This window comes from Girardinichthys multiradiatus, chromosome 3, assembly GCF_021462225.1.
Source record: "Girardinichthys multiradiatus isolate DD_20200921_A chromosome 3, DD_fGirMul_XY1, whole genome shotgun sequence".
In the NCBI taxonomy this organism is placed as follows: Eukaryota; Metazoa; Chordata; class Actinopteri; order Cyprinodontiformes; family Goodeidae; genus Girardinichthys; species Girardinichthys multiradiatus.
This window is the reverse complement of record NC_061796.1, coordinates 30,803,711-30,830,215: the sequence shown is the minus strand read 5'-3', so window position 1 is coordinate 30,830,215 and position 26,505 is coordinate 30,803,711. Positions and strand designations below refer to the sequence as shown.

At 37.7% G+C, this 26,505-nt stretch overlaps 2 protein-coding genes across 4 annotated transcripts; both read left to right on the top strand.

The window, feature by feature from the left end:
* The first annotated feature begins 1,903 nt into the window (after positions 1-1,903).
* Positions 1,904-15,633, top strand: rap1gapl (RAP1 GTPase activating protein-like). Of its 2 annotated transcripts, XM_047361250.1 has the most exons (20): positions 1,904-2,127; positions 2,236-2,330; positions 2,453-2,485; positions 2,603-2,693; positions 2,856-2,891; positions 2,987-3,034; positions 3,188-3,385; positions 3,475-3,572; positions 5,952-6,030; positions 6,384-6,437; positions 6,607-6,690; positions 6,782-6,882; positions 8,443-8,572; positions 8,725-8,886; positions 10,746-10,817; positions 11,871-11,957; positions 12,078-12,233; positions 14,023-14,106; positions 14,185-14,204; positions 14,281-15,633. In XM_047361250.1, exons 2-20 carry the CDS (start codon positions 2,260-2,262, stop codon positions 14,336-14,338), a joined length of 1,662 nt encoding a protein of 553 aa, XP_047217206.1. In that variant the 5' UTR covers positions 1,904-2,127; positions 2,236-2,259; the 3' UTR covers positions 14,339-15,633. The 2 variants fall into 2 exon arrangements, with proteins under 2 accessions (XP_047217206.1, XP_047217205.1); XM_047361249.1 differs by having other exon boundaries at positions 1,904-2,330.
* Positions 15,634-16,728: 1,095 nt separating this feature from the next.
* On the top strand, positions 16,729-21,945 carry LOC124865810 (glutathione S-transferase kappa 1-like). 2 transcript variants are annotated; one of them, XR_007037668.1, is made up of 8 exons: positions 16,729-17,150; positions 17,228-17,309; positions 17,405-17,533; positions 19,251-19,396; positions 19,483-19,599; positions 19,693-19,786; positions 20,561-20,693; positions 21,693-21,945. XR_007037668.1 is itself a non-coding variant. In XM_047361251.1 (7 exons), the coding sequence occupies exons 1-7, from the start codon at positions 17,082-17,084 to the stop codon at positions 21,740-21,742; spliced, it is 687 nt and encodes a 228-aa protein (XP_047217207.1). In that variant the 5' UTR covers positions 16,730-17,081; the 3' UTR covers positions 21,743-21,945. The 2 variants fall into 2 exon arrangements, 1 of the variants encoding a protein (XP_047217207.1); XM_047361251.1 differs by lacking the exon at positions 20,561-20,693 and having other exon boundaries at positions 16,730-17,150.
* Positions 21,946-26,505: the final 4,560 nt, after the last annotated feature.

Sequence of the window (26,505 nt, the reverse complement as noted above, 5' to 3'; positions counted from 1 at the left end):
ATCCCGAACACACCATCCCCATGGTGAAACATGGTAGTTGCATAATCATGCTGTGGGAATAATGTTTTTCAGCAGGAACCGGAAAGCTAGTCAGAGATGATGGAAAGATGGATACAAAAGCTAAAAACAGAACATTCATGGACGAAAACTTCCTATAGGACAAAAAACTATGGGCTGGTTTAAATCAAAGCATAGCCATATGTTAAATGGTCCAGTCAATGTCCAGATATAAATCTGTTTGATAATCTGCAACTGCAACTAAGTATGGGGCAAAAATGTTAGACACACACCAAAACAAACTCCTACATAACTGTTCTGTTTTTGCTTTTTGTCAAACTTAATTGTTTTAGATCATCAAAAAAAAAATTATAAAGCATAAAAATATAACCTAAGGAAATATAAAAAGCAGTTTTGAAATATTGATTTCATTTATTAAGAGAACCAACATGGCCCTATGTGGAACTATAATTGCCCCTATTGTTAAACCATGAATTAACTGCATTAACATCATGGTGGTTTCACTAGCTATTCCCAGGCCCGACAGGTTGCTAGTCCATCGCAGAGCAACACAGAGACACACAAGACAAACAACCATTCACGCACCCATTATAACTACTGTTGGAAAGAAGCGGAGTACCCCGGAGAGAACACACGCAGGCACAGGGAGAACATGCAAACTCCTTGCAGAAAGACTCCCAGCCGGGTGTCGAACCCAGGACGTTCTTGCTGCAAGGCATCAGTGGGATTTTACAATCATTTCCAACTGTTTTCCTTCTATGTCCAAGCAGCAATTTGTGCAATCTATAAGGACAACCTAAATGCATTAGAGGTAAATCCAGGTATTTGTTTTTTATCATCAGTATTATTTAATTTGTTTTATTTTGTTATTTCTTCACAATTCAATTCAATATTTTACTTTGCTCATCTGTCTTTGTGAAGCACTTTGTCATTTTTATCTGTTACATAAATAAAATGTACTGACCTCCCAATGAAAATTACCTGCATGCAAGTTCCACTAAAGTTTAGATTTACCCGGAGAGAACCCACACATGCAAAGGGAGAACATGCAAACTCCATGCATAAAGACCCCTGGCCTGTAGTGGAACCCAGGAGCTTCTTGCTGCAAAGCAAAAGTGCAACCTACTTCGCTGTGCAGCCCACCCACAGGGAGAGTCATTTTCTATAAATGGTGAAACTGTAAAACAAAGGTGAACTTTTCCCATAAGTCCAAAAGTGCTTCAACGACTCATCTAGGAAGTCACAAAATGACCCAGAAAACTATTTAAGCAATGAAAAAAAAAATCACTGGATTTAAAATAGCCTTTTTAAAAGCTGGACCTAAAACAAGATTAGATGTTATGTGACACTAAACAGGCTGTTCGTGCTCTAAAACTGTTCAATATATATGAATAAAAACAATTCTGCAAAGAAGAGTGGGGCAAAATTCCTTCTCAGAGAAAATTAAGAATATATCAAACATTTAAAGCAAAAACAGAAAGAAATCCTATTAAAATTCAAGTTAAAATGTTTTTAGCTGTAACATGACAAAATGTAAAAACATTTAAGGAACTGGAATGCTTTGCAAGGGACTGCATTTTGAATTATTGGTGCCACATAAATCAATCAAACATAAACTTTATTCACTTTATTACTGCTAACATTTCACTTGATCAGCCTACCCATGCTAGAACATAAAGAAAACATTGATTTACAGTAACGTCACAACTTTAGGATTATTAGAATAGGAACGTCTCCCTTATCTACATCTGCCTTTCTTTCAGTTCCTTCTCTTTCTGACGTTCCCCTGCTCCCTCCACCTCTCCCTCCCCTGCTGTCTACCTCCTCACCCTCGCTGTGTGCACTGTCAATAATTGATGACTCTCACTGACTCAAAGGGTAACAGGTCCGGGAGGGAAAGAAAAAAGTCTCAGTCATTTCTTTATTCATTTCCTGGTCTATCTTTAAGCAGAGTCCACCTGCGATAAACCACCATATTTGTGCTTATGCGGGATCAGTGGCGTAAAGAAGCAGCATGACTGAGGCAGTTTGAGCGTGTGACCATGAGCGGGTTAATGCTGCCTGGTTTTCTGACAACAGGACGGAGGGAGGAAAGGAAAGCTTAAATGAGTGAGTGGTAGGGGGGAGCAGAAAGAGGAGGAGAGACAGAATGATAGAGTGAATTAATTCAACCTTAGGCAGCCTTGATTGACTCCTTGATTCCAAACTGGCATGTAGAAACATTCATGGTGACATCAAGCCATGGAGAGAGAAAAGAGAAATGACATGTCCTTCTCTAGAAAGAGAAGTTTCACTTTTGGGGCATATGGCGGGTGAGTATAGGCTTATGTTTGGACTTAAAATGTTCTCAAAAAGTCAATGAAATTACTAACACTTTAAAACAAATTGCACGTTTCTTAAGAGTAATTTAACCATCTGAGTTCTTTGTTTACAGTGTGGACAGATTCACCTGTGGGGATGGGACAAGGTGAGGCTTTATTTTTCCTTTACCAGCAGTATTTTATCTTCATTGTGTCCTATATGAGCAGAAGGAGGCGTTGACAAACTGTGCTCACGTGTTGAGTAAATTAACCTGTTGCTTCAGACCTGAATCTGTGGAGGACAACATTCTGGAGGCTCTGGACTCTCCAACCACTGGCAGCAAGCCTTTCCTTTCTTCAACCAACAATCAAAGGGTGATCTCCCTATAAAATTCTCCCTTTATTTCTAGTAAAACATGATTAATCCTTTTTTGTGCACATAAGAGAAGTAACAGTTATTTATTTAGTGCTTTAATCATGTTCCTGTTCCCCTACATGTTTCGTCTTCCCTTTCTATTTGAGTGCATGTGTGTGCAGGACGCAGAACTGTTTGAAATCATAGTGAAGCTGCAGGTGAGTTTCAGTGTGATTGATCTTAAACAGTGAGTCTGTATCCGCTGATGTCTGAGCAGCAGAGCTTTGTTATCATCAGTACTCTTGTCCATCAGGGCAGCAGGATTGATGAGCAGCGATGCGAATTCCCACTTCCTCTGAAGGTAAGTAATCATGACAGTAAAGAATAACTGAGCTCACTCAATCTGCAGGACTGTACGTGTGTGTTGATACTGGTGTTTTATAATCACCATAATATGTTTCCCCCAAAACACTCATGTTTCACCTTATCTGTTGCTTCTTTGTGCGTGTTTTAGTCTCAGCTTTTGCACATTGGTGCAGATCTGCCTCTCATTCTTCCCTCTAAACTGGGAAGCTACTGGATCGACCCACCTCTGGAAAAGCTCAGAGATGTGAGTCCCACCTCCTCTCACCATGGCCTCAATCCGGAAGGCTATGACATCATGGAGAGAGATGGCGAGGCCAAAATTTACCACGAGTTTTTCCGCTCTCGAGTGAGTACTCGCCTCGCTTAAAGACCAAAGTATGATGTGGTAAGGTTGATGGAATGATTTCCATGTTTTACAACCTTTTCCCCCAACAGTATCACCATTCATTCATAGCAGTGGATCCATCGCTGGGGCCTCTGGTTCTCTCTGTATGTTTGGAGGAGGAAGAGAACAAACTTCGGGTGATTCTAAGGTCAATTTTAGTCCATTGAAAAGAATTTTTGTGTGTTTTATGATGAGTTATTTTGTCTAGTATGCATGGATGTGTAGGATGTGATCCATATATAGCCTAAACTGCAGGAGCTTAACAAGCAGAATGTTCTCCTGGATGTACTGGTTCTGAATGTACTTGTACAAGAACCATAATAATGATTCCAAGAGTTGCTTGAACTTTTCAAATTAGTTATTTTAGATATTTGTGCATTTTGGATTACAGTAAAAAAATAACATTTCCATAGCTGTCAATACTGTCATGGGAAAAAGTAAGACAGCCTTTCATTCAATAGCTTGTGGAAGCAGTAGTAACTTGAAGAAGTTGTTTTCTGCATGTTTTTATCAGTCTCTCACATCACCTGAGCAGTTGTGGCCAATTTCTCTTTTAAATATTGCTTCAGTACATAGAGGCTTCCAGACACTTGTTTCTGCACACCTCTCTGCAAAGCCCAACAACTTAATTTTTATTGGCTAGTCTGCTTTAGGTCTTGGTCTTCTTTTAGGTTATTGCCACACTTTTGTTTTTGGCGATTATTTTCTTTCTTGACTGGTCTGTTGGAGATTTTCTCTTGTGTTCTGTCCTGTCGATGACCCATTTTTAGCCAAGCTTTAGCTTTCGGACAAATGGTTTCACATTTGACTCTAACATGAGCTGACCTGGATGCACCTGAATCTGCATTGAATTGATTTCTAAAACCTGGCTAAATATAGCAAACATTTTGAAAGAAAATTCTTCTATTGTCTTTGAGAGTAAAAAACAAAAAAATCAGTCGACATCCCCAAAAATTTGAAAATTGAATGATTGTTTTTTTAATGAAGCAAACTTACAAAACCCTTTTTACCCCGTTTGGATCTACAATGGATCTACAATGATTTACAGATCACTTTATTTAAAAAAAATTACTTGTTTTGTTTCACAGAAATGTAGCATGTGTAGTTTATTCTCGAGGAGATGTTTTAATTTAAAAAAATCATATTTTTGTGGCCCTCGACCACTTTTAACTTGATGTTTTTGGCCCAGGTGGCAGAGGGAAATCTCCTAGGGGTGGATTTCCTAGCATGTTTACTCCTGGAAAGAGTTGTAATCTTAAAAGTTTTCCACTTGAGAATAATCTTTCACCTAGTAGAATAATGGACTTCAAATAGTTTGGAAATGTCCTTACAACCCATCCCAGATTGACCTGCAGCAACAATTGCTTCTTTACCATCATTGTCTATGTAATCTCCAGATCTGCAATTGCCAACTCCTGGTTTTATAAAGGTCCTCCTACCTGTTGATTATCAGTCAATGCTTTGAAGTACATGTGATTTTTTCCCCTTGACTTCCTCCAAGAGAGAATTTTTGAGATCAGACACCGATATTGGACGAAAGGGCCTGGCTCTCAGTTTCTGCTCAAATTCATCCTTAAAGTTTTCTGCCAGGCTGAAGTCAGGACTCTCTAAAAGCCAGTCAAGTTCTTCCACACCAAACCTTTTACTGAAACTAAGGGGCAAAGCCCAACTCAGACCCCATAATCCCTTCTGCACCACACTTATCCACTTGACACAATGTGTTCAGGCAAGTGCCGTTCTCCAGGCTATACTGCCAAACCTCACCCATTGGATTTCCAGACAGAGAGGCATGATCCAGTGGAAATGTCCCCACTGCTCTTGAGTCTATTGCCACATGCGTTACACCACCACATCAAGCACATTGCATTGCACTTGGCGATGTATGGTTTGGACCCAGCTAGTGGGCCATCAAAAACATTCCATGAATCTCCCTGTACATAGTTTTTGATCAAATCTGAAGGCCTCACGATGTTTGGAGGTCTCTAGATATTGACTGCACACAGTTTCAGCAGCTTCAGCAACTTGAGCATCCATTGACCCCGCTTTGTGATTTTAAGTGGCCTACAATTTTGTGGCTGAGTTGCTGTCATTTCCACTCACTTCCACTTTGTTACAGTACCGATAACAGTTCACTATGGAATATTTAGCAGTGAGGAGGTTTCATGACTGGACTGGCTGCACAGGTGGCGTCATATCAACATACCAGGCTGGAATTTACTGAGCTCCTGAGAGCAACACATTATTTCACAAATATTCATAGTTGCAGTCAGCATGGCTAGGGGCTGGACTGTATACACCTGCTGCCACATAAGTGATAGGAACACATGAATTCAATTATTTAAAGGGATTATTCAGTACTTTTGGCAATCTATGATGTATTCTTACCCTGTTTTGTGTCTTTGAACTTGTTTGAGTAAGATCTTTAAGCTGTTTCTTTTAAAAAAAATGTCTATTTGTGGTGGTAAATATGAACAAGCGTGTCGGAAAAAACAACTTTTTAAAAAGCAATATTTTTTTTCTTACCCAGGATGAAAGAGTGCTCTCTGCATGGCACTTTCTCTTCATCCCTTTTTACCAACATGCCATCTGCTGTAGAGTTAGCAAAGGTACAGTGAATCAAACTAAACAATTAGGCATAACACATTTAAATTTTTTACAAACCTAAAGTAAAATGTCTATAAGTAAAATACAAGTAATATCATTACAGTATTATCAGCATGTATTACAAATGAGAGTCCTCACTTTATCTTAATCATTGTTTTAGAACTGTTAGCTTTTGTAATTCAGAGAGATACAATCATGATCTGTAGCAAGGTTTATTTTGTTTCATGCTTAAGGTAAAATATAAACATGGCAAATAATAACTCACTATAGAAGTCAAATTAACAAAAAATGCAATCTGCATGTGTTAAAAATACCAGAAACTGTACATTAATAACTTCATGTATATTGTTTCCAGAGGCTGTGCGATAAAGTGACAGTCTCCAAGTTTGACGTGGTCAGCTACCTCAAGGTAACCCGCACCCATATCTACTTTGATCACACATAGAAATATGACTCCTGATATTATTAGGAGCTGTTGGTAATAATAACAAAGGCCGAGTTAGGAGTCACCCTATTTTAGAAATGATTTATGTTTAAAAAAAAAGATAGCTTGAACTTTTATCTCCTTCTTCCCTCAGGCTCCAGACCTAATAACAGCATTTGATGAGCATAGAGTCTCTTCTAATTTCAAGTTTGGTGTTTTGTACCAAAAGGAAGGGCAGGTAAGGTTACTTTAAAAAAATGACAGAAACAGCTTAAATATAACATAATATCACGTCTTTCCTTTCAGATGCCTAAATTCTGTCTCTGTAGTTCACAGAAGAGGACATACTGAGTAACAACGAGGAAAGTCAGAAGTTTAGGGAGTTCCTGTCGATTCTGGGAGACACGATCCAGCTGCAGGGATTCACAGGGTAAAGTTCACCTGAAAAAAAACAGCTTTTACGATATGATTTTATGCATTAGCTAAACATTAAGTGTTTGCATCTGTAGTCCGTGAGTAGGCAGCCACAATTATTTTTTTAATAAAAAATGTAGTTTTTTATTTGTCTGTGATAATCTCATCCCAAACAAGACAGTCAGAAACTGCATATCTCTATCACCCAATGTTCGGTCACTGACACTATAAAAAAAAAAAATTCTGATCAACACCAAAATCTATTGTATTCTTACTTCGGCTAAGACACACCTCTTGCATCTTATACTGCTCTATACTTACTCTCACTCACTTAAAACTGTGCACATATATTTATATTATATTGTAGATATGTTTATACTGTTTAATTTGTATTGTATTGCACCGACTACGCCAAAACAAATTCCTTGTATGTCCAAAAACGTACACGTCTGTGTTTTACTATCTTTATGAGGACTTTTCGGTTACTTCCATTGACTTCCATTCATTTTCCTTGATTTTTAGTGAAAAAGTGAGGACCAGGAAAATGTCCTCACTTTATCAAAATGTCCTCACTTTGCGATAAAAATACGAAAAATGGTTCTCACTCAGCAACAAGTACAAGTACAAGAACACACACACACACACAGACAGACAGACAAACAATCTCAAGAGTAATCATAACCTCCTTGGCTGAGGTAAGAATAAAATAAGTATAAACCACCTGTGTTTGCAGGCCAAATTTGTGCCATTCGTGGTCTGGAGCCAAACAAAATTATTTAGAGGTCTGCAAATGACCTTCATGCCATACTTTAGACATCCCTGCAAAAGAAGAATGAAAATGACAAAAGCCAGAGTATTGAGCTTTATGATTAAAATTTGCAACAATTGCAGTAGAAGAGAATGAGATAAAATAAAATAATAAACAAGAAATAATAATAATAAATAAGGGGTGGTAAAACAGAAACATTTTAGCAACATGGACTTTGAAGCCACAAAGATGAATAAGTCTTGAGGATTTAATTTAATGCATCCACAGTCCTAACAGTGTGTATCTGCATTTGGAAAACACCCTACCTTAGTACAACCATTGCATGCTCCATGGTTCTAGGGTTTTTATCTCAACTTTGGAAGATCTGCAGATGCATCTCCATAAATAAGAATGTCACCAGAAAGGTATTTATCTCAGTAATTCAAATTGTGAACATCACATGTTACATTGTTTCATCTCTGACACTATGACGTTTTCTGAAAGGTATACTATAAAGTATATCCACTATCTATGGGGCTTGCTGGTCATTCAAGTAAAGTGATACATTGGTCATTAAACCAGGTATTGTCCTCTCCAGATTGTGGACATCCCTTTTGCTTGTGCACCTTCTTTCACCAAACTTTTTCCTTCCACTAAACTGTTCATAAAAATGTTTTAATACAGCACTCTGTCTTCCTGAGCAATGCTTTTAGCTTTTGTGGCTCCTTGTGAAGGGTGTCAGTGACTGCCTGCTGGTCAACTGTCAAGGCTGCAGTCTTACTTGTAAATAATTTCAGTCTTGCCGTCTAACTTATTTGTCTTTTTTAGTTTCCGGGGAGGACTGGATGTGTGTCACGGCCAGACTGGAAATGAAGCAGTCTTCACTTCCTTTAATGGGAGAGAAATCATGTTCCATGTTGCAACCAAGCTGCCCTACACAGAGGCTGACCCTCAGCAGGTCGGAACGCTGTTTCACCCTCAATCTGCCATTTTCCGAACACGATTCACAGGATGTTGTTTCTAAAATTATTTCCAGACAAATTCAAATGAAAGACAAAATGTTTCTAGAGCTGAAACTGAACATAATTCCTCTTTTTTGTCCCTTGTCAGTTACAGAGAAAAAGGCACATTGGTAATGACATCGTAGCCCTGGTCTATCAGGATGGACAAACACCCTTTTTGTGTGATGTCATCAAGTCTCACTTCCTGCACTGCTTTGTGGTGGTGCGGAGGGTTCAGAGGGAGGAGACGGCAGGTGGAGATGCCTACCAGGTAAGTGTTTACCAGTTTCAGTTTAATTATTTAACCACATAAAAGTGTTCAACATATTGCACATTGCGGTTTACTAGGCAAGTGGTATACTTTTTGTTTTGTTCTCAAATTCTGCCATTTTGACTTTGCTACTCAAAATTATAGTAAAAAATTAAATAAAGTTATTAATATTTTGTCACTTTAAAACCAACTTCAGTGTTTTTTATCGGGATTTATTGTGTAAGACTAACACAATTAGAGCACAATTGTTAAGTGGAAGGAAAAATGATACCTGTTTATCTAAATATTTTACAAATAAAAATCGAAAAGTGTACATATGTATGTCTTTTTTACTCTGATACCCCTAAGTAAAATCCAGTGCAACAAATTGCCCCTAATTAGTAAACGGAGTTTAACTGTGTGTAATTTTAATGCATGCAAAACACCACACATGGGGACAAAACCAATACTGTCTGAACAGAACAATAAACATGGTAATGTCATGGGGTGTAGGTTCTTTGCAGGACCAAAGTGCAGACAGGAATTTGGGAGCAGCATAACAAATAGGTGGATTTAATAATAACAAAAAAGCAAACTTACAATAAGGCACAGGAAACTGAGCAATGGAAGAGAAATGAGGAAATGGAGTAAGAAGCAGTTTAACGGAGAAACGCCCACGATAGTGGAAGAATCCAGCAATGAGTAATGCCCACCAGAGAGCTTATACACTGAGGGAAGTGTGGAGAATGACATAGAATGCATATGTGAGTAATCAGGGGATAATGTGGAACAGCTGGGGCAGAAGGAAGGCAGATAAGCTCTGAGAGAGAGACTAATTAACACAGAGGAGCTAAACCGAGATACTAAGAAACTCAGGGGGAAAAAAACAGATATCTAACAGAAAAAAATCTAAATGAACAAAGAACACTTGAATAAACTAGCAAACTAAACTAAGGCTAAAACAATTCATCGGATTAATCGTGATTAATCGATCATTGAGACAATCGTCAACTAATTTAGTAATTGAATAATCGTTAACACCCAAGGATCATAACATGCAATGATAGCATCATACCGTGGGAATCGTTTTCTTCCGCTGGAACTGGGAAACTGGTCCAAGGTATTGGAGCTAACATCCTGTAAAAAAACTGTAGTCTATCAAATAAAATCATTGTGAAATACTTTGCATTCTTTTTGGTTTTAATCTAACAAAATGTGGAGAACATTTAAGGTGTAAATGTAAATACTTTTGCAAGGATTTGATGTGTTTAAGGGCCTGAGAGCACAAGCCTAGGAACTTGTGTTCTCTATTAGGACCCTGAGTACTCAAGGGTTTGGTTACTATCTTAGCTGTTCCTATAGGGCTGCTGTTCTGAACAAACATCTCTGGTGTTGCTCTTTCTGTTTGGAAATCACACCTTAGCGTTCTCCAATGACCTCTGGAACAACTGTGGCTTTGACTTTCCACAACTTCTCTATTTGCTCTGGTATAATTTTTTCATTTTGTGTTCCTTCTTCCTAATAACGCGGAGGGTTTAATGCCTGTACCCAATGAAAGGGTGAGTGAAAAAGGAAGTAAACAGTGTTTAAAAACAAAAGGGAAGTTTAAAATACTGGGTATAACCAGAACTGAACTTGAGTCTCTTGGTTGATGGTATTGTGAGAAAAATTAATCTCTTCTCTAGTTATGGTAAATGAAAATTAGTGCTTGTTAAGGGAACCGTATCTCAATGACCACCAATGAATTATTTAAAAAGTCATGTTCTCTGTTGCCTGTTTCCATGTTTCTATGACCCTGGGCTGAACAGATTAATAGTTTTTGTAGTACTATGCAGATCTTGAAGATATGAACATTTGCTCTCTGGTGATCTACCTTGCAGGTGTCTGTTACAGCCAGAGAAGATGTGCCTCCTTTTGGTCCCGTCATCCCAGATCCTCCACTTTTCACAGATGTAATACACCTCTTTTTCACTGGTTTATTTTATAATATTGTTTTATATTTTTGTAAAGTGAAATGATTCAGTCAGAACATAATATTTTAATCTCTGTTGGGCCCAAATGTACCTGTTGTCATATGTTCTGCTTGATTAGATTTTTTTCCACAAAGAAGGTACTAAGGAGTCAGACTGTCCTTTAATTATTGAAGTGGTCTTGATCAATACTTCTCAAGGGTTTCTTATGATCTTTTTAAAGTTTTTCTTTGGATTTTGGCTGCTTTTTACCTTATTTGCAGTCCAGAAATCCAGTATGGCAAGAAAGAAACAATTTACACCCAGCTTAAAAGTAGCTTTACGTGACCTTTTGTTCTCAAACGTTTCTATTTTGAGTTCATCTTTTTTTTAATCAATGACATAAATGAAAATTTAGTATAGAAGCAATTCTAAATTAAAACTTTAAACGCTACAATACCAGCAGCATGTCACAAAGACCAGATTCATTGCTGTTTCTCGGTTAAATTTGTGACAAATACAGAAAATAATAATAAATAATAAAATATAATTTTTGTGTACAAACAAGGTCATTTTCAAAGAGGTATTAGCTGAAAATATGGCATACAGTTAATGGTCAAGCGAAGGATGAGGCATCTCTTAGGTCCTGTGTCAGATCTTTGATGTATAGAAGACAGTTTTAGGCTTATACACTTGTTCATTTGTCTTCCACTTGTCCACCTTTCTCATTTCATACACACTGCACAACATGCTGTCATGGACAGGTACAAGAATTAAACAGAAAGGACATGAAAAAGCAGGAAAATACCAAATAAAACTATAGAAAAATATTGATCAAGACCAAATTTAAATATTAGAAGAAAGCCTTGAAAGAAAAATAAATACATTAGATGTGGTTTAAAGGGTTTTTAAAAGTCTCAATTTCACTGTCAGCTTGTTATGACTTAACTTTGGTTTTTATTGGATGTTTTCTGCATATGATTTATGCATGCCAGTCTTCACATTAACCTGAATTGTGTCACAATGATAAATAGTTTTCTCTTTCTTCTTTTTAAGCGTTTACAGCTGAGGGAATTCCTCCTCACCAAGCTCATCAATGCAGAGATCTCCTGCTATAAGGCTGAGCAGTTCAGCAAACTGGAGGTATCCAGAGAAAAATTTTTTTTTTAATAATGCTCATTAATATCACCCAGACAGACCTGTTGTGTAATTTATTTTCCTCTGAAATAAATGTTTTCTGGCATCTACTCCTCTCATGTTAAGCTGCGTACACGCTCATCCCTCCTGGAGAGCTTGCATAATGAACTCTTCACCCGTTCTCGCTGCATGATGGGAGATACATCAATCGCTGCCGCCCCGCCTTCTGAGAGCGTGCGGGGGCCGTCTGAAGGAAGTGGAAGTTTTATCGAAAATTTTAAGGTGAATATTGGCAGAGCAAAGAAACTCATCACATAATTTTCTTAAAGGGGTACTTCTGGATTTTTAAAGTGAGGTTCTTTCAAAGGTCTGAAACAATATCCTTACTGCAGTTAGGATATTGTTAGTATAAATACACATTAGCTGCACCCAGAGGCTAAAACTAACTGCTTGTCTAAGACAAACCCAGATTTTCACTTTCAGAGTTGTTAAGTAAAGGGGTATAAAAATAAGAAAACATTATAGCGATATTTTATGATTTTTACACTGCTGTTCTGTTTGGCAGCGTAGGGTATGTTACATTAACCAATCAGTCTCACAATCGATCTAAAAACAATTTATAGATGAAAACAGTGAAAACAGGATAGCTATGGATATTGAATTAATTATACAGGTTTAAATATTTGTAAATTATGTAGACTGTATATCCAGCATGTATACAGACCCATTCAGTAAATTAGAATATTTTTTAAAAATTCATTTATTTCAGTACATTAGCTCATAAAGTGAAACACATTATATAGATTAACTGCACACTAACTGATGTTTATAAGCCTTTATTTCCGGTAATTATGATTTTCTGCTCACAGCATAAAATAAAAACACAATATTTAAGATTAGAATATTACATGAAACCAATAAAAAAAACGTCTTTAAAACAGAAATGTGGGCTTTTTGAAAGGTGTGTCTTATACCTGCTTAAAGATTATATAAAACAAATACTCTTAATCTTACAAGCAATCCTCACTGGAACATATATTCTAATTTATTGAATATGACTGTATTTTGGGTGACTTAAATTAGGGTAGGACTTAATAAGCATTTACTTTCTCCTATTCCTTTCCAAACTAAAAATTGGTTAAATTAATTTACATTCCTATTGTCTCTATAGGATATGATCTCAGTTATAAAGCTTTACTTATATTATTTTGTCACAATAATATAACTTTAAGTTTATTCTTTTTACTTTTCTTTTTCCCTCTTTTTTGCTTATATGTTTAAAATTACAATTTCGTTCATTCATTTATTCAAAATCCATCTCATCATCTCATATATCAGTCCAAATAATGAATTATTATCCTCTACATTGAGCGATATCCATTAATCTATTAATAAAAATGTCAGACCCAGTTGGGCAAGACTTTTTTAGGGGATATATATATATATATATATATATATACTTACTTTGTTTTACTGCTTTCTGAATCTTGAATGAGCAGAATAAGATAATCAGCTTTGAATTATTTCTGACAAGCATTCAGACAACACCCTTTTCAGCATCATATTTGGAAGATTCTAGGAAACATCCTGTGTAAAATAAGAGGTTATTTTGGATAACTTAAAAGTCCAGATGGATATTTTGAAGCAGCCTGTAGGAAATACAATTTTTGGAGGTCAAAGGTCCAATCTCATGCATTCATGTTCACTACAACAGTAACTCTCACTGAAAATGCTTTTGCAGTGCACATTTTACACAGGAAGATTATAGGTGATGCGCCACTGCCTACTTCCGTTTCCCATGTAAATAATAACAAGCAGCTTTTTGGATAAATAACAGCTCAAAGTGAATGCGACAACAGTTTAAAGGTTCATAATATAATGTTTGCGTTAACGGCCATGATGTTTTTGAGACTGGAGATGTTTAAGATGTTAAAAGTCCATTTTGGGCTTAGCCGCTCTCAGATAAGCTGTTATCTTGACCCTATGGGCAAATTTAATCTGGATCTATACTAAAGAAAGATGCCAAGGGAGTTATCTTCTGATATCGTCTCCTAAATCTTTGTTTCGTTAGCGAGCCATCAGAGTGCGAAGCCACTCGTTTGAGAATCTGGGTGTTCCCAGGAAGAATGCTGGCAATTCATCACAAAAGGGGAAGGTAAAGATATGTGCAGAGCACTTCAGTTGACTAAACAGTTATCTTTTTTTAAAAATGTTTGTTTTTCTTTCTTTGTAGGTAGACAAAGATGCAGAGAGGTAAGGGAAATAAGCAGACAGGTTTTCTTTCTTTGTGGCCTTGAGATGAAAATATTAAACTGCTTCTTTTTTTTAGTGATGGCTCAGGAACAGCTGAACTCAAAGATCAAGCAAGTCCTCAAGAAGAGACATAAAGAAAACCTTTACTTGGAGATTTTAGAGCCATATAATTGTTTTAGACAAGCTTTTTACCTTTGTCATATCTGTGGAATAACTGTATGTAAAGAGATGTTAAAAGTAAATAGATTTTTGTAGAAAATATATTTATTTTACAGTCATAGAAGAGACATTTAAGATGAATGACAACATTTGAAATGTAATTTTGTGAAAACTTCACAGTGAAATATTACAATTATTTTAACGGCTAACATTTAGTTTGACTTTGGTGATTTTTTTATATTGATACAATAGAGAACAATTCATTAAATTAATAGAGCTTTCGAGACTGAGATAGTAGAAATAAAAATGTCCAACAATTTGGAAAATAAGTTGTCACTTTACTTATTTATGATGCCTACATAACATATTTTAAAGATTACAGTAAGATTCTCTATATGAAAAAATGTAAATCACAAAACGAGTCATAAATCCTGTTTTAAAAACTCTTAGGTCCGAGTCTTTTTTTGAGCAAAGGTTTAAAGATTTGTCTGAGCTTCACATGAACTACAACAAACTGATGATGGTGGAAAATGTTGGAGTTTGGACTAAAGTAACTGATCGACATTTTCATAACATCCTATTGTGTCATTATAAGTGGCATCACGTAGCTTTTTTTCAAAGGACCAATTAAAAACACAAACAATATTGCAAAACAGAAGAACATAGTCTATTTTTTTCAGTTTGGTGTTTTTACATTGTTAAAGGATTGTGTCTATTTTCTTTAATATGTGTGTTTTTTTTCATTTGTGTGTTTACCTTTTTGTTGTAACTGTCTGTAAAACTTTTATTTTCATGTATGCTGGACCTATTTTGAGGTATTTATGCACACATTAATCCAGCAGGTGGCAGTCATACCCAGTTTGTTTGACTAAACATATGAACATTAAGATCAATTGGATGAATGTACGTTAATGCACTTATAAAATTAGACAATTAAGAACATAGTAACAACAAAATGAACAATTATTTGCCATTTTGAATGCAATTTACTAATGAAAATGTAAAAGCACTGTAAAAGCATATTTGCACCTGAAACTGGTATGTATAAGAGATTACTTTATATATATAGCTCCCACCACACTGGCATCCCTGGTAAAAATGCTTAAAATAGCTTAAATTAATAAATTAATCTCTTATTGTAGCCTAATCTCACACTGAGCACATTTGGAAAAAAACAAACTTTAATTTGAGTACATTTATTTGTAATAACGGTTCACATATAGTAGTACCCTTGGAGTATTCCTGTATAATAAATGTAATTTACAAATTATTTTATTCTAGACTTTATTTTTATTATTTGACTGAGTTTTAATTAGTAATTAACACTGAGTAAGAAGGATGGGAAAGAGGCAAAAAAAAAAAAAAAAAATCAGAGTGAGATCAAACTACTGCACTAAAAGATTAATTTATTTTAAAGCTTTTACACATCTTTACCAGGGATACGAATATCTAAGGCCTCTTTCAATCTAGAGTTGTGGTGTAAAGATACAAAGTGAATGTTCTTCTGTGAGATAATTGGCTAACTTGGTTTTCTGTAGCGTTCTGTGTGACAACAGGGGTTGGTGAGTATCCTACCATTCTCCAGCCATCTGTACATGAGAGTAGGTACACCATGGAAAGGTCACTAGTTCACCACTAGAAGCTGGAATATCCAGACAGAACCCATATATGCACAAAGAGAACACTGAAAACACAGAACAGCCCCAGATGGGATTCAAGCACAGGGCCTTCTTGCTGCAGGGCCACAGCTCTAACAACTGTCCACCCTCTGCTCCAACACACACGTTTTAGGTGAGTGAATTACTTCCTCAGCACGTCATCAAATTCTGTCAAAGCATTTTTAATCTGATCAATGTCAACTTTATTCATGTAGCGCTTTAAAATAAACAAGTTGTACCACAGTGCTGCGTGGCAAGAGCAAAATATTTGATAGGAGTAATTGAAAAGACAAAACACGCAGAAGACATGAATAAAATAATTCACTAGCCTAAAAATAAATGAAAACAATGTAAAATCGAAATAGTTAAGATATCAAGCACTATTTTATTCAAAAGCCACTGATTTGAATCAGATTAGCTGAAGCAGGGACAAGTCTACAACATGCAGGACACTGGCCCTTGAGGACATTGGACATGTGCAGAATAAATAGAAACCTAAATCTAAGGGAAATAAAGGTGCAGTTTCACTTAATGTAGATAATTTGTAAATGTATGAGAGAAGTGAGATAATTTTATTTACCATGCTGTAGCCCTATCTTTTTTTCATACACATTTTAAATAAATAATTTAACTTTTTAATTATTCAGCCCTCTACCAGTAGATGGCAGAAACGAACAGTAACGTTGTTGGTCACCTTCCAATAAGCACCAGAACAAGAGAAACGCAGCTTTTGAGCAACTTGTAGTTTTTTTGTTTTGATGCTTTGTTTGGGTTGATTTAATATTTGTAATGTGCTGTTAATTTGAAAGTCAGGTTGAGGTAAATTTTTGAGTAACCGGCTGCAGCGCCGCGGTTAACTGCCAACGGATTTCTGCTGTATTTGTTTTTTAATTTTCTCTGCCGAACTACATACATCAAGCTAGGTTGCCCTGCGTCTGTTTAGTTGACCTTTGATTCACTTGGAGAGGACCCAAGGCTGCTTGAGAGAACTTTGAACTGCACAGTGAATTATTTCATGTAAATCCGAACATTTAGCGTAAGCAAAGGTGAAGACCTGAAGATGACCTCAAGGAAAGTGGTTGAGCTGTTCTATGATGTGGTCTCGCCTTACTCCTGGCTCGGATTTGAGGTTCGTTTCCTCCTTCTTATCCTTCCTGGAGGTCCTAGTCATATTCTGGGGTCTTTTAAACTTGTTTGTGTTTCCAGGTCATGTGTCGCTATAGGAACGTGTGGAACATCGACCTGAAGCTGCGTCCTGCGTTTCTGGGAGGCATCATGCATGGAGCAGGTCAGTGAACATGAAGAACCTGGAAAGTGTTCATTAAATGTGGATGTTAATAACCTCGTGGACATTAACTGAGGATCAATTCGTGTTTATGACAGGCAACAAGCCTCCTGGTTTAGTTCCCAACAAGTTTTCCTACATGACAAAGGATCTCCACCGCCTGGCCAACTACTTTGACATCCCTCTACACCCACCATCTGACCCATTTGAGGTCATGTTCCAAAAAGGTAAACACTATCAGCATGAGTGCTCTGATGGGTTCTGATCAGACAGGTAGCTGCTGGGGGTTCTCCAGGGTTATTGTGAGATTTGGTTACACAAAAATGAATAATTTCGGCCTCAAAACGTACAATTTTGGTCACAAATTAAATGTCTTGAGCTCTTTTTGATGTTTAACTCTGCTTTACTGTCATGGACAGGTTGATGTGTGTCTCTGCATCTCTTACGCCAGCAATGAATTTCTTAAGCTTTTTCTGACAAGAGTCTCAAATTTTATAGTGTCTTATTAAATAAGTAGAACTTGGCAGTTAAGTGTTTAGAAGGCAGTAATTGTAATCTACAGGTTTCCTACATAATCAACAACAGTGTGGAAGCTTGGAGTTAGCTTTTCTGCACAATATCAGGAAAACACATAATTGTTAAGCTTTTGTCATCATGATTTGAGTTACAGTTAACCCACATTTTCCTGACTGTTTTTTGTTCTTTACCTTCATCACGATGTCCCAGCCAATCTGATCTTTAGTATCCTAAACTAACCACTTAAAATGTACATCCAGTGTGGGCCTTGAGGGTAGTGAAAGTCCATTCAACAGAGCTCATTTATAATTGGCATAAAGAATTTGCATTGCACATGAAATATAATATCCTACCAATTATTTATTTCACCCTTGCTCTGTGATTGCAGTAGTTCACACATTGCTACTGCAATGACTGCCATTCAATACAGTATATTGTGCAGCTCTATTTATTTATTTGTAAGACCAGTTGTTATTTAAGCAAGTTCCAGGGGATTACTTTGCACTCAGATTCCCAGAATGAAATGAGTGAAAAATCTAGAAATTTGAGACTGGAAAAGTATCAGATTTTGTTTTGTATAATGTGTAGGAACCTGGATAGGTAAGTAAAAAGTTTGGAAAAATATTTGTATTTCCAGACTTTATTCATTTATTTCATTTTCTGGTCAGTGGACATTTTTCCACATGTAAAAAAAAAGAAAAACAACTCATTATGAAACATAAACCAAAGTAACCACAAGGTAGAAGTAATACCTATTTTACCCACCCTTATTCCCTGTATCATTGTATAAATGTGCCCTTCCTTTCTTGCTAAAGTACTTTCTTCAGTCCTTCCTCTCTCCCTTATATTTTATTTTTCTTACTAACTTCCTTCCTTCCTTCTTCCCTTACTTCCTTCCTTACTTCCACCTGCTCTTACTTCCTTCCACCCTTACTTCTGCCCTTACTTCTTTCTCTCCTTTTTTCCATCCATCCTTGTGTCACTCCATCTTTATGTCCTACTTCCCTTCATTCTGTTGTTCCCTCCTTATTTGTGTCCTGCCTCTTTTGCTTCAATAAAAGTATACATCAGATATTGAGCTTTGTTTGCAGACCGGTTTGTATTTTTGGTTCTTGGTGATGAAGGGTAAAGTTGTCTGTCGAAGCTTTTTCTATGGAAGCTGAAATTTCAAATGGATGAGAGAAGACACAGTTAGACCAATTTAAAGAGCTCAGGGGTGATAAAGTAAAGCACCTGCTAACTCAAGTGATGATTCTCTGTAGGCTTAACAAGTTTCACATGAAGTGAACATTATTTAATCCTAGCTGTTATATAAACAGTGCAGTATAAGACAATCTGTGCTTTATCAGGAATATTTCAAACTTGTAGCTTCACTGTCCGCGTTGCACAACCATAATAAGACACCAGACTTGTTTTTTTTTTCCTCAGGATCCTTGTCTGCGATGCGATTTGTGACAGCGGTGCAGCAGATCGAGAAAGGTGGAGACAAGCAGGTGGAGCAGGTTTCTCGGGAGCTGTGGAGGCGGATCTGGAGTGAGGACAAAGACATCACTCAACCTGAGTCGTTCTCTGAGGTAGTTTAAAAAACACACACTGGTCCCATTTCAGTTTAGATTTTGAGTTACGTTATTTTCTTTCCGCGGTTTTGTGTTTTCCCCAGGCAGCAAAAAAAGCAGGACTGACTGACAGTGAGATTGAGGAAGTACTGAAGCTGTGCATCTCACAGGAGGTCAAGGATAAGCTCAAACACACAACACAGGAAGCACTGAACTATGGGGTTGGTGGTACTTTAGTGTTCTCTGTACATCCAGGAGCAATCAAAAAAGAAATGAGCTTATTTTAAAAAACAATACCTGTGATTCTTTCCCAGGCGTTTGGTTTCCCCATGCTGATTTGTCATATTGATGGAAAACCAGAGATGTTTTTTGGATCTGACAGATTTGAGCTTATGGCCAACTGCATTGGTGAGAAACACAGTATATACAGTACATATTGCGAATCATCATAGGCTTGAATGTCAGGATTGAGAACTTTTAATAATTTATGTGAACCATTTTTGGGGTTCAATGATAATATAATGACTTCAGTGTTGTTGTTTTTTATTCTATTATTCGTTATTTCAATTTGACGTTTTGTGGATTTTCTCTGAATTATACTTACAGACTCAAGTACACACATATACCCACCAATAATATTTGCCTAAATGCCCCTGAGCTAGTTTCACCTCTTGACCATTGTTCTTATCAGAAAGGGTGGAGCTAATTTAAATTTAATTGGTTTCCAGGCACGAATTCGGCTTTTAAGCACGGTGAATACATTTTTAGTGGGGTTGAGGTTGGGGCCGTTGCAAAAGCTTAGTGTTTGTTTGTGTTTGGGTCGTTTTCCTGCCATCTGTGTCAATGTATCAACCATCTAGCTCTTGATTTGTGGTGAAGTTGCCGAGCTCTGAGGTAGTTCTACTTCATTTTTATTTGATCACCTTTGTGCAATACTAGTACAGACCCCGCAGTATGATCTTTCCATTATCATGCTTCACATTTTATTTTTCTTAGGTTTGGAAGTGTTATTTTATTACGTCCAAAGATAGTAATTAATGGTTAATATCTCAATCTTTGTCTCCTCTGACCATGTGGACAGTCGTGCTTGATGATGTCTGTTTAGGAACAGACCCTTCTTCCTTAATCAATACTCCCTCAAACCATAACGAGGATAAATTCACCTTTCTGTGTTTCATGAAGGCTTAAGCCTCGGGGGCTCCTGAGTTGTTCCTGAATCTCCAAACCAACCTTCAGTCATCTGAGGGCAACAGTTTGGTTGAGAAGGTTGCAGCAGCACACAGTCGGGTGTTCCCACAGGAAAAAGATCCCAAACGTACGTGAAAACCACATGTGGAATATGTAAAGCTCGGCTGCACGATGTCAGGAAAACATGTAATTGCTTCCTGACTTCTTGACCTTTTTGACAATGTGTCAACTATTTTTCTGAAGTTGAGCATCTCTGAGTATCTCAGCCACGAAAACTAGACATCATGGGAAGTCATCGAGGGATTTAAGTCCATCCAACAGGTCAAATACATTATTGGCTTGGAGAATTTGCATGCATGCCACTTAAAATATAATATCCTACAGAAATAGCATCTAAGCAGTTCTTCCCTATTGCAATATTGCTTGTGTTGATACTGCAATGCACTACATTGTGCAGCCTTAGAATAAAACAGACTAACATTAAGCTGTTTATAAGCCCTGTCCTAAACTATGCTGAAAATGTATGGCTCCAGCCTAAAAGCTGGGTCTGTGCCCAGAAACCAACCAATTTAAATTGGTTTCTGTCAAGTGGAGTGTTCAGATATCTTACCGAAAGCTTGTTGATGGCTGCAAAACACAAATAGTTGAGATACAACTTGGTAAGTGAGATTTATCCAAATATTAGGAGTGTGTATTTAATTAAGCCTGTATGTGAATAAAAAAATATAAATAAATAAAAAAAACAAATGAAAAAGAGTCAAACGTTTGCACTCAGCTCTTGTTTTTAAAATCGATGTAGTACTTTGTTATATAATCATTCTACCCTGGAAAAAGAAGGATTCAAACCAGTAAGTAAACATGCATGATTATGACAGCGGTCATGGCCAGGATGAATGGACATAAACCTGAAACTGTTTCTAAGAAAAGCTGAAGCATAAGAAGGCAACAATCTTTACTTACTCCTACTTACAAAGTTGCATTAATCCAAACTCCAGCTGTCTAAAAAACATGGTTTCATCTGTGAAGGCACTGATTCTGATTCTGCATGCATCTTTGGTTTCTGATTACTGAAAGGTCATCCCTTTATAAAAGGTGGAACTTTTTTTGTTGTTGTTTGTTGTTACAGGAGAGAAGTGGCTGGGACCTAAACCGGATAGCTCTGCCTCCAAGCTGTGAGATCAGAGCTCCTTTCACCTGCTCATATTAAAATATTTCAACACTCTAAGCTGTGCCTTCTGACATGAACCTGTTCAATTTTAGTAACTCCATAATTTCTGTTTGAACCAATTAATGTAACATACAATTTCACTGTAAATGATGTGCCTCGTCAAGCTGCAGCAGCTAATGTTTGCTATTGATAATAAAGCTCTTAGCTCTTCTGTCGATGTGGCTCTGTAATTTATGGAGCTGTTGGTCCACAGATTTGACTCGGAGAGACAAGATAAATGGACTCAAAACAAAATAATGGCTTTTTGTTTGCAGGATATTTAGGTGAGGCCTCCTTGGGAGGAGACTTTGGAGCATATTCAGAATTTGCTGCAGGGACCATAATGCCCCCTGTGGCTTGAGTGTTGGGATCCCCCAGAAAAAAAGAGGGAGAGGAGTTGTTACCTCATTGATGCAACATCAGATAAGCAGATAAATGAATGATGGAAACACAGAATAGTTGTTTGAAGCTTTTAGTAAGACTTTTTGTAAAAATCAAAATTCAGAGTTTCTTACCTGTAGAGAGATATGTCCACTATGTTTTAACTAAGGCCAGATTTAATCTTACACTCTTGTGATGTCATCCACCCGAACAGACAAAAAGCAGAATTTTCCGGGGTTTTTGTCCTTCAATTTGCTTTTCTTTAAGATGGTCTTTTGTGAAATCCTGCAGTAGAAATGTACAGTGGGGAGAACAAGTATTTGAAACACTGCAGATTCTGCAAGTTCGCCCACTTGCAAAGCATGTAGAGGTCTTTAATTTCTTATCATAGGTATTCTCCAACTGTGAGTGACTGAATCTAAAACAAAAATCCAGAAAATCACATTGTGTCATTTTTAAGTAATTAATTAGCCTTTTATTGCATGACATAAATATTTGATCACATAACAATCAGTGAGAATCTTGGCTCTCACAGGCCTGTTAGTTCTTTAAGAAGCCCTCCTGTGCTCCACTCATTACCTGTATTGCCTGCACCTGTTTGAACTCGTTATCTGTATAAAAGACACCTGTCCACACACTCAAGCAAACAACCTCCAATTTCTCCACAATAGCCAAGACCAGAGAGCTGTGTGAGGACACCAGGGTTAAAATAGTAGACCTGCACAATGCTGGGATGGGCTACAGGTTGTGATGTCAAAAGGCTTTTTGAAGCATAGAATCATTTTGAACCATTGTGTCATAAAGTGGTTCACTACCCGAAGGTTCATTCAATTCCCTTGGGTGACATCTACCAGAGAAGTGATTGTTGCACCAAACGAAGCCCTGCGAATGTGATGCACCTCTTGTGTAAATAATAGCACTTATGTATGTATATATGCATGTTGTACATATGTGTTTTTAGTAACCCATTAAAGATTCTGAGTAATTAACTCATGAAAAAATAATTTAAAAACAATATGAACTGTAGGGGATTACAGATGAAAAATAGCCATTAAATTTCTTAAATTTGAATTGTCATTTGTTTTATGAAATTCCACTGTCCCATTTTAAATAACAAAAATCAATAAATGAAGTGAAAATCTTTGATTTGTCATTCATATTTTCTTTGGGAGTGTGCTTGGTGTACTAAGTGTTTTTGGACATTGTGCTTGATGTAATAAAGAGGGTGTTTTTGTTACTTCAGGTGTTGTTATTCAAGAAAAGTAATTTCTGCACAGTAGAAGGGCTCAAACGGTTTCTTTTATTTTGAGACAATTTCTCCAGCTTCAGAAAATACTCTTTCACAGGGAACAGAGGACGCTGGTGTGACAAGGAACTGTTTGGCTGGGTGGTTTAGGTTTGGATACAGGGAAAGGCTGGGAGTCCTTCACTATGAAGCCCACAAGAGCTTCATCAAGCTCTTGCTTCCTGGATCCTAAAACAAATAAATAAAGAAAAGTAACTTCAATTTAACTTGCAAACATTTAACTGTCATTCTTTCTAATTCTGCATGTATATCTATGTTATGGTGACCTTGATTGGTGGCAGGAGGCTGAGTGTTCTCGTGTTTGACTCTATAATGCCTCAGCATTGATGACGTATTATTATTATACGTCAGCAGGTGCGGGCAAAGCAAACACTGCACCTGTAAAACCAAGATAACAACCCGTTACCGCACCTCTTGCATAACATGATACCATGATTATAAAACTACTGCATAGTATAGGCCATAGGCTTTCTAATAAACACTTTGAATGTACATGAATTTATTAGGTGGAACCAAATCAAAATATTCCCACACTTGGGAATGCTTCCTAGATGGTTGCTCCACGACAGAATAGTCCACCAAAACTCCAAATATCCAAAAACAAGAGCTGTTCGTAACGTATAATACGTGTAGAACGGGGAGGTGAACCGGGGCTTGAGCCATCTTAAATACATTGAATCACGCCAGATGTTTGAAACTCCGCCAGTCAACTCGAAGCAGTCAGCTGACTCGGTCTGAATGAAGCAGTGAAGTGGTTCACACGTCATCGGGGACGTCACATGAAGCAAGCTCCGGCCCACTGCTTCACCATAACTACCCTGTCGAGTTTGAAGCGTGCTTTGAAGCCTCGGTGTTAGAGGTAACATCACTAGCTGCAGGAAAATAGCCAAGCAGCTTTGTGAGAAGACAACAACTGTAGGAGCAATTATAAGAAAATGGAAGAAGTTCAAGATGACGGTCCATCTCCCTCGGTCTGGGGCTCCATGCAAGATCTCGTGGGGCATCAATGATTATGAGGAAGGTGAGGGATCAGCCCAGAACTACACAGCAGGACCTAATAAATGATCTGAAGAGAGCTGGGACCATGATCTCAAAGAAGACCATTAGTAACACACTATGCTGCTATGGATTAAAATCCTGCAGCACACGTGTTATGGAAATTGTAGTGCCTTGCTTGATTTGCTCTTTGATACTCTACAGGAACTGACAAAAGTATTATAACCCCTCAGTGTTGTTCCATTCTTCTCTTATATAGTCTTAGAGTAATGGTTTCTCAGCCTTCTCCTTGCACCTGTGTGAGATAATATGTATGCCACACTGTTAAGATTATGTCTGGGACCTCGTCTCTCTGGGTCTCATGAGAGTTATCTTGAAAACCGTTGTAGCTTATGAGGAGAACCTTTGCTTTGTCTAGGCAGAACGATTTGGCAGCACTACCGAGCGCATCTCCAATGCTGTAAAAAATCCTTCTCTCTTGCAAGATTATAATAAAGCTGATTCTGAGTGACAATCATCAGTCTCTGTCTTGATAAAAACAAATTTTTCTACAACAAATGGCAACGAGGATGGGATTCTTTGACTGGGTTCTTCCGAGGACATCGGCAGGAGTGTCTGATCAACCTGGGAAGAGCTTCTCTGCCTCAAACCCTTTTAGTGTTAAGGGGAGGAGGACTGCTGACTCGGCGTTCTTGGAGACTCAGCACTGGAATCCAAAAGAACCAAATTGATTTTCTTTCAGAGACGCTGAGAAACAATTAATCAGCATAATTTAAATAATTATCATCAATATTAATTTGCTTAATAGTTTGATAATTATAACCAAAGGCCTATAAATTCAATTGAAAAATATTTGAAACAAAAAGCAGAAAGAAAGAAAATAATAAAAGGGTTTATAATAATAAGGACTTCTTAAATTTTAACTAAAAGGTTCAAACTAACAGTTTTCTACTGGGGACAAAGGGGATCTGAGATTTTTCCCGGTACAGGAGCGAGGTGTACGGACCTCGCTGGCACGGTTGATGCCACGCTGCGCACGGGTGAACAATAATTCACCAGTAGAGACCCCTCCTTGTACGGTTGAGTGAGGCTCCCCTAGCCAGTAAGTTAAGGGGAAGGCGATTAGGGTGCCATAAAGCTCTAAACTCTTGTGGAGACGTCTGCAGGTTTTAAAGGAATATTCCCCCATTTACCAGTAAGTAAAGGGTGTGGCAAGGCTGTCAGTATGGGACAGCGGTTCAATTCTAAAGGATCACCTCCTCCTCCCCAGGGAGAAACGTGTGAAAAAATATGGACCACAACGCACCAAGTGCATCAATATATGGGTTAAAACTTTTGAAGCTTTACAATATTAAAAGGACTGAGGAAGCGACAAAAGAGAAAAATAGGAAAAAAGACAATGGATGACAGGTATGTGAAAAACTAACTGACTGACTGACAATACTTCTGGTTGTGCAAAATCTGAACCATGTACTAAACCTTTTTCTCTGCCTCTTACACACATATACACACATACACATGGGGATTTGAGCACTCCCTGGACATTAGACACCTGCCCTCCCCACGGCTTCACTCCACCAGAGACGCTTCTTCAGCATGACCTGAAAGGGAGAGGTCCTGCCCACCTGCCTGCCTGCTGCAGATGACAGCGTGAGAGTTTCCACCAGAACAAAACTCAGAAGAAGTCTGGTAAAAAGCCCAAAACCCATTGAGATGGGCAATAATCCATGCTGTTTGCCAGAGCCAGAAGAGCGTTACACTGGACTCATCTTGAGAGCACATCTTATGCAGGCAGAGGAGAAACAGGCTGGAGCAAAGTTTTCCCTCCCTCCTGAAGAAGTTAAAGTGGACAAGGAAAGAGCAAATGTCCACCAACAGGCCAGGGGAGGGCCTGGGTTTTTGGACTGATAGGGGACTGTATGCCACAACAGTCCGACTCTGGAGCGGTCAAGAAACTGAGGGGGGTAACGTACAAACACACACACAACAGGCATCAATAACCTCCTTACCTCAGTAAGGGCATTGAAGATGGGTCGTGGCTGGGTCTTC

What these genes read in the sequence shown, in the direction of transcription:
- rap1gapl (XM_047361250.1), top strand. Translation starts at nt 2,260, where the DNA reads ATGGAGAGAGAAAAGAGAAATGACATGTCCTTCTCTAGAAAGAGAAGT. An exon ending in TGTACCAAAAGGAAGGGCAG is followed by an intron (nt 6,691 to 6,781) that starts GTAAGGTTACTT and finishes CTGTCTCTGTAG; the next exon opens with TTCACAGAAGAGGACATACT. An exon ending in AGCAGTTCAGCAAACTGGAG is followed by an intron (nt 11,958 to 12,077) that starts GTATCCAGAGAA and finishes TCTCATGTTAAG; the next exon opens with CTGCGTACACGCTCATCCCT.
- LOC124865810 (XM_047361251.1), top strand. Translation starts at nt 17,082, where the DNA reads ATGACCTCAAGGAAAGTGGTTGAGCTGTTCTATGATGTGGTCTCGCCT. An exon ending in ACTCCTGGCTCGGATTTGAG is followed by an intron (nt 17,151 to 17,227) that starts GTTCGTTTCCTC and finishes TTGTGTTTCCAG; the next exon opens with GTCATGTGTCGCTATAGGAA. An exon ending in GCTTATGGCCAACTGCATTG is followed by an intron (nt 19,787 to 21,692) that starts GTGAGAAACACA and finishes TTGTTGTTACAG; the next exon opens with GAGAGAAGTGGCTGGGACCT.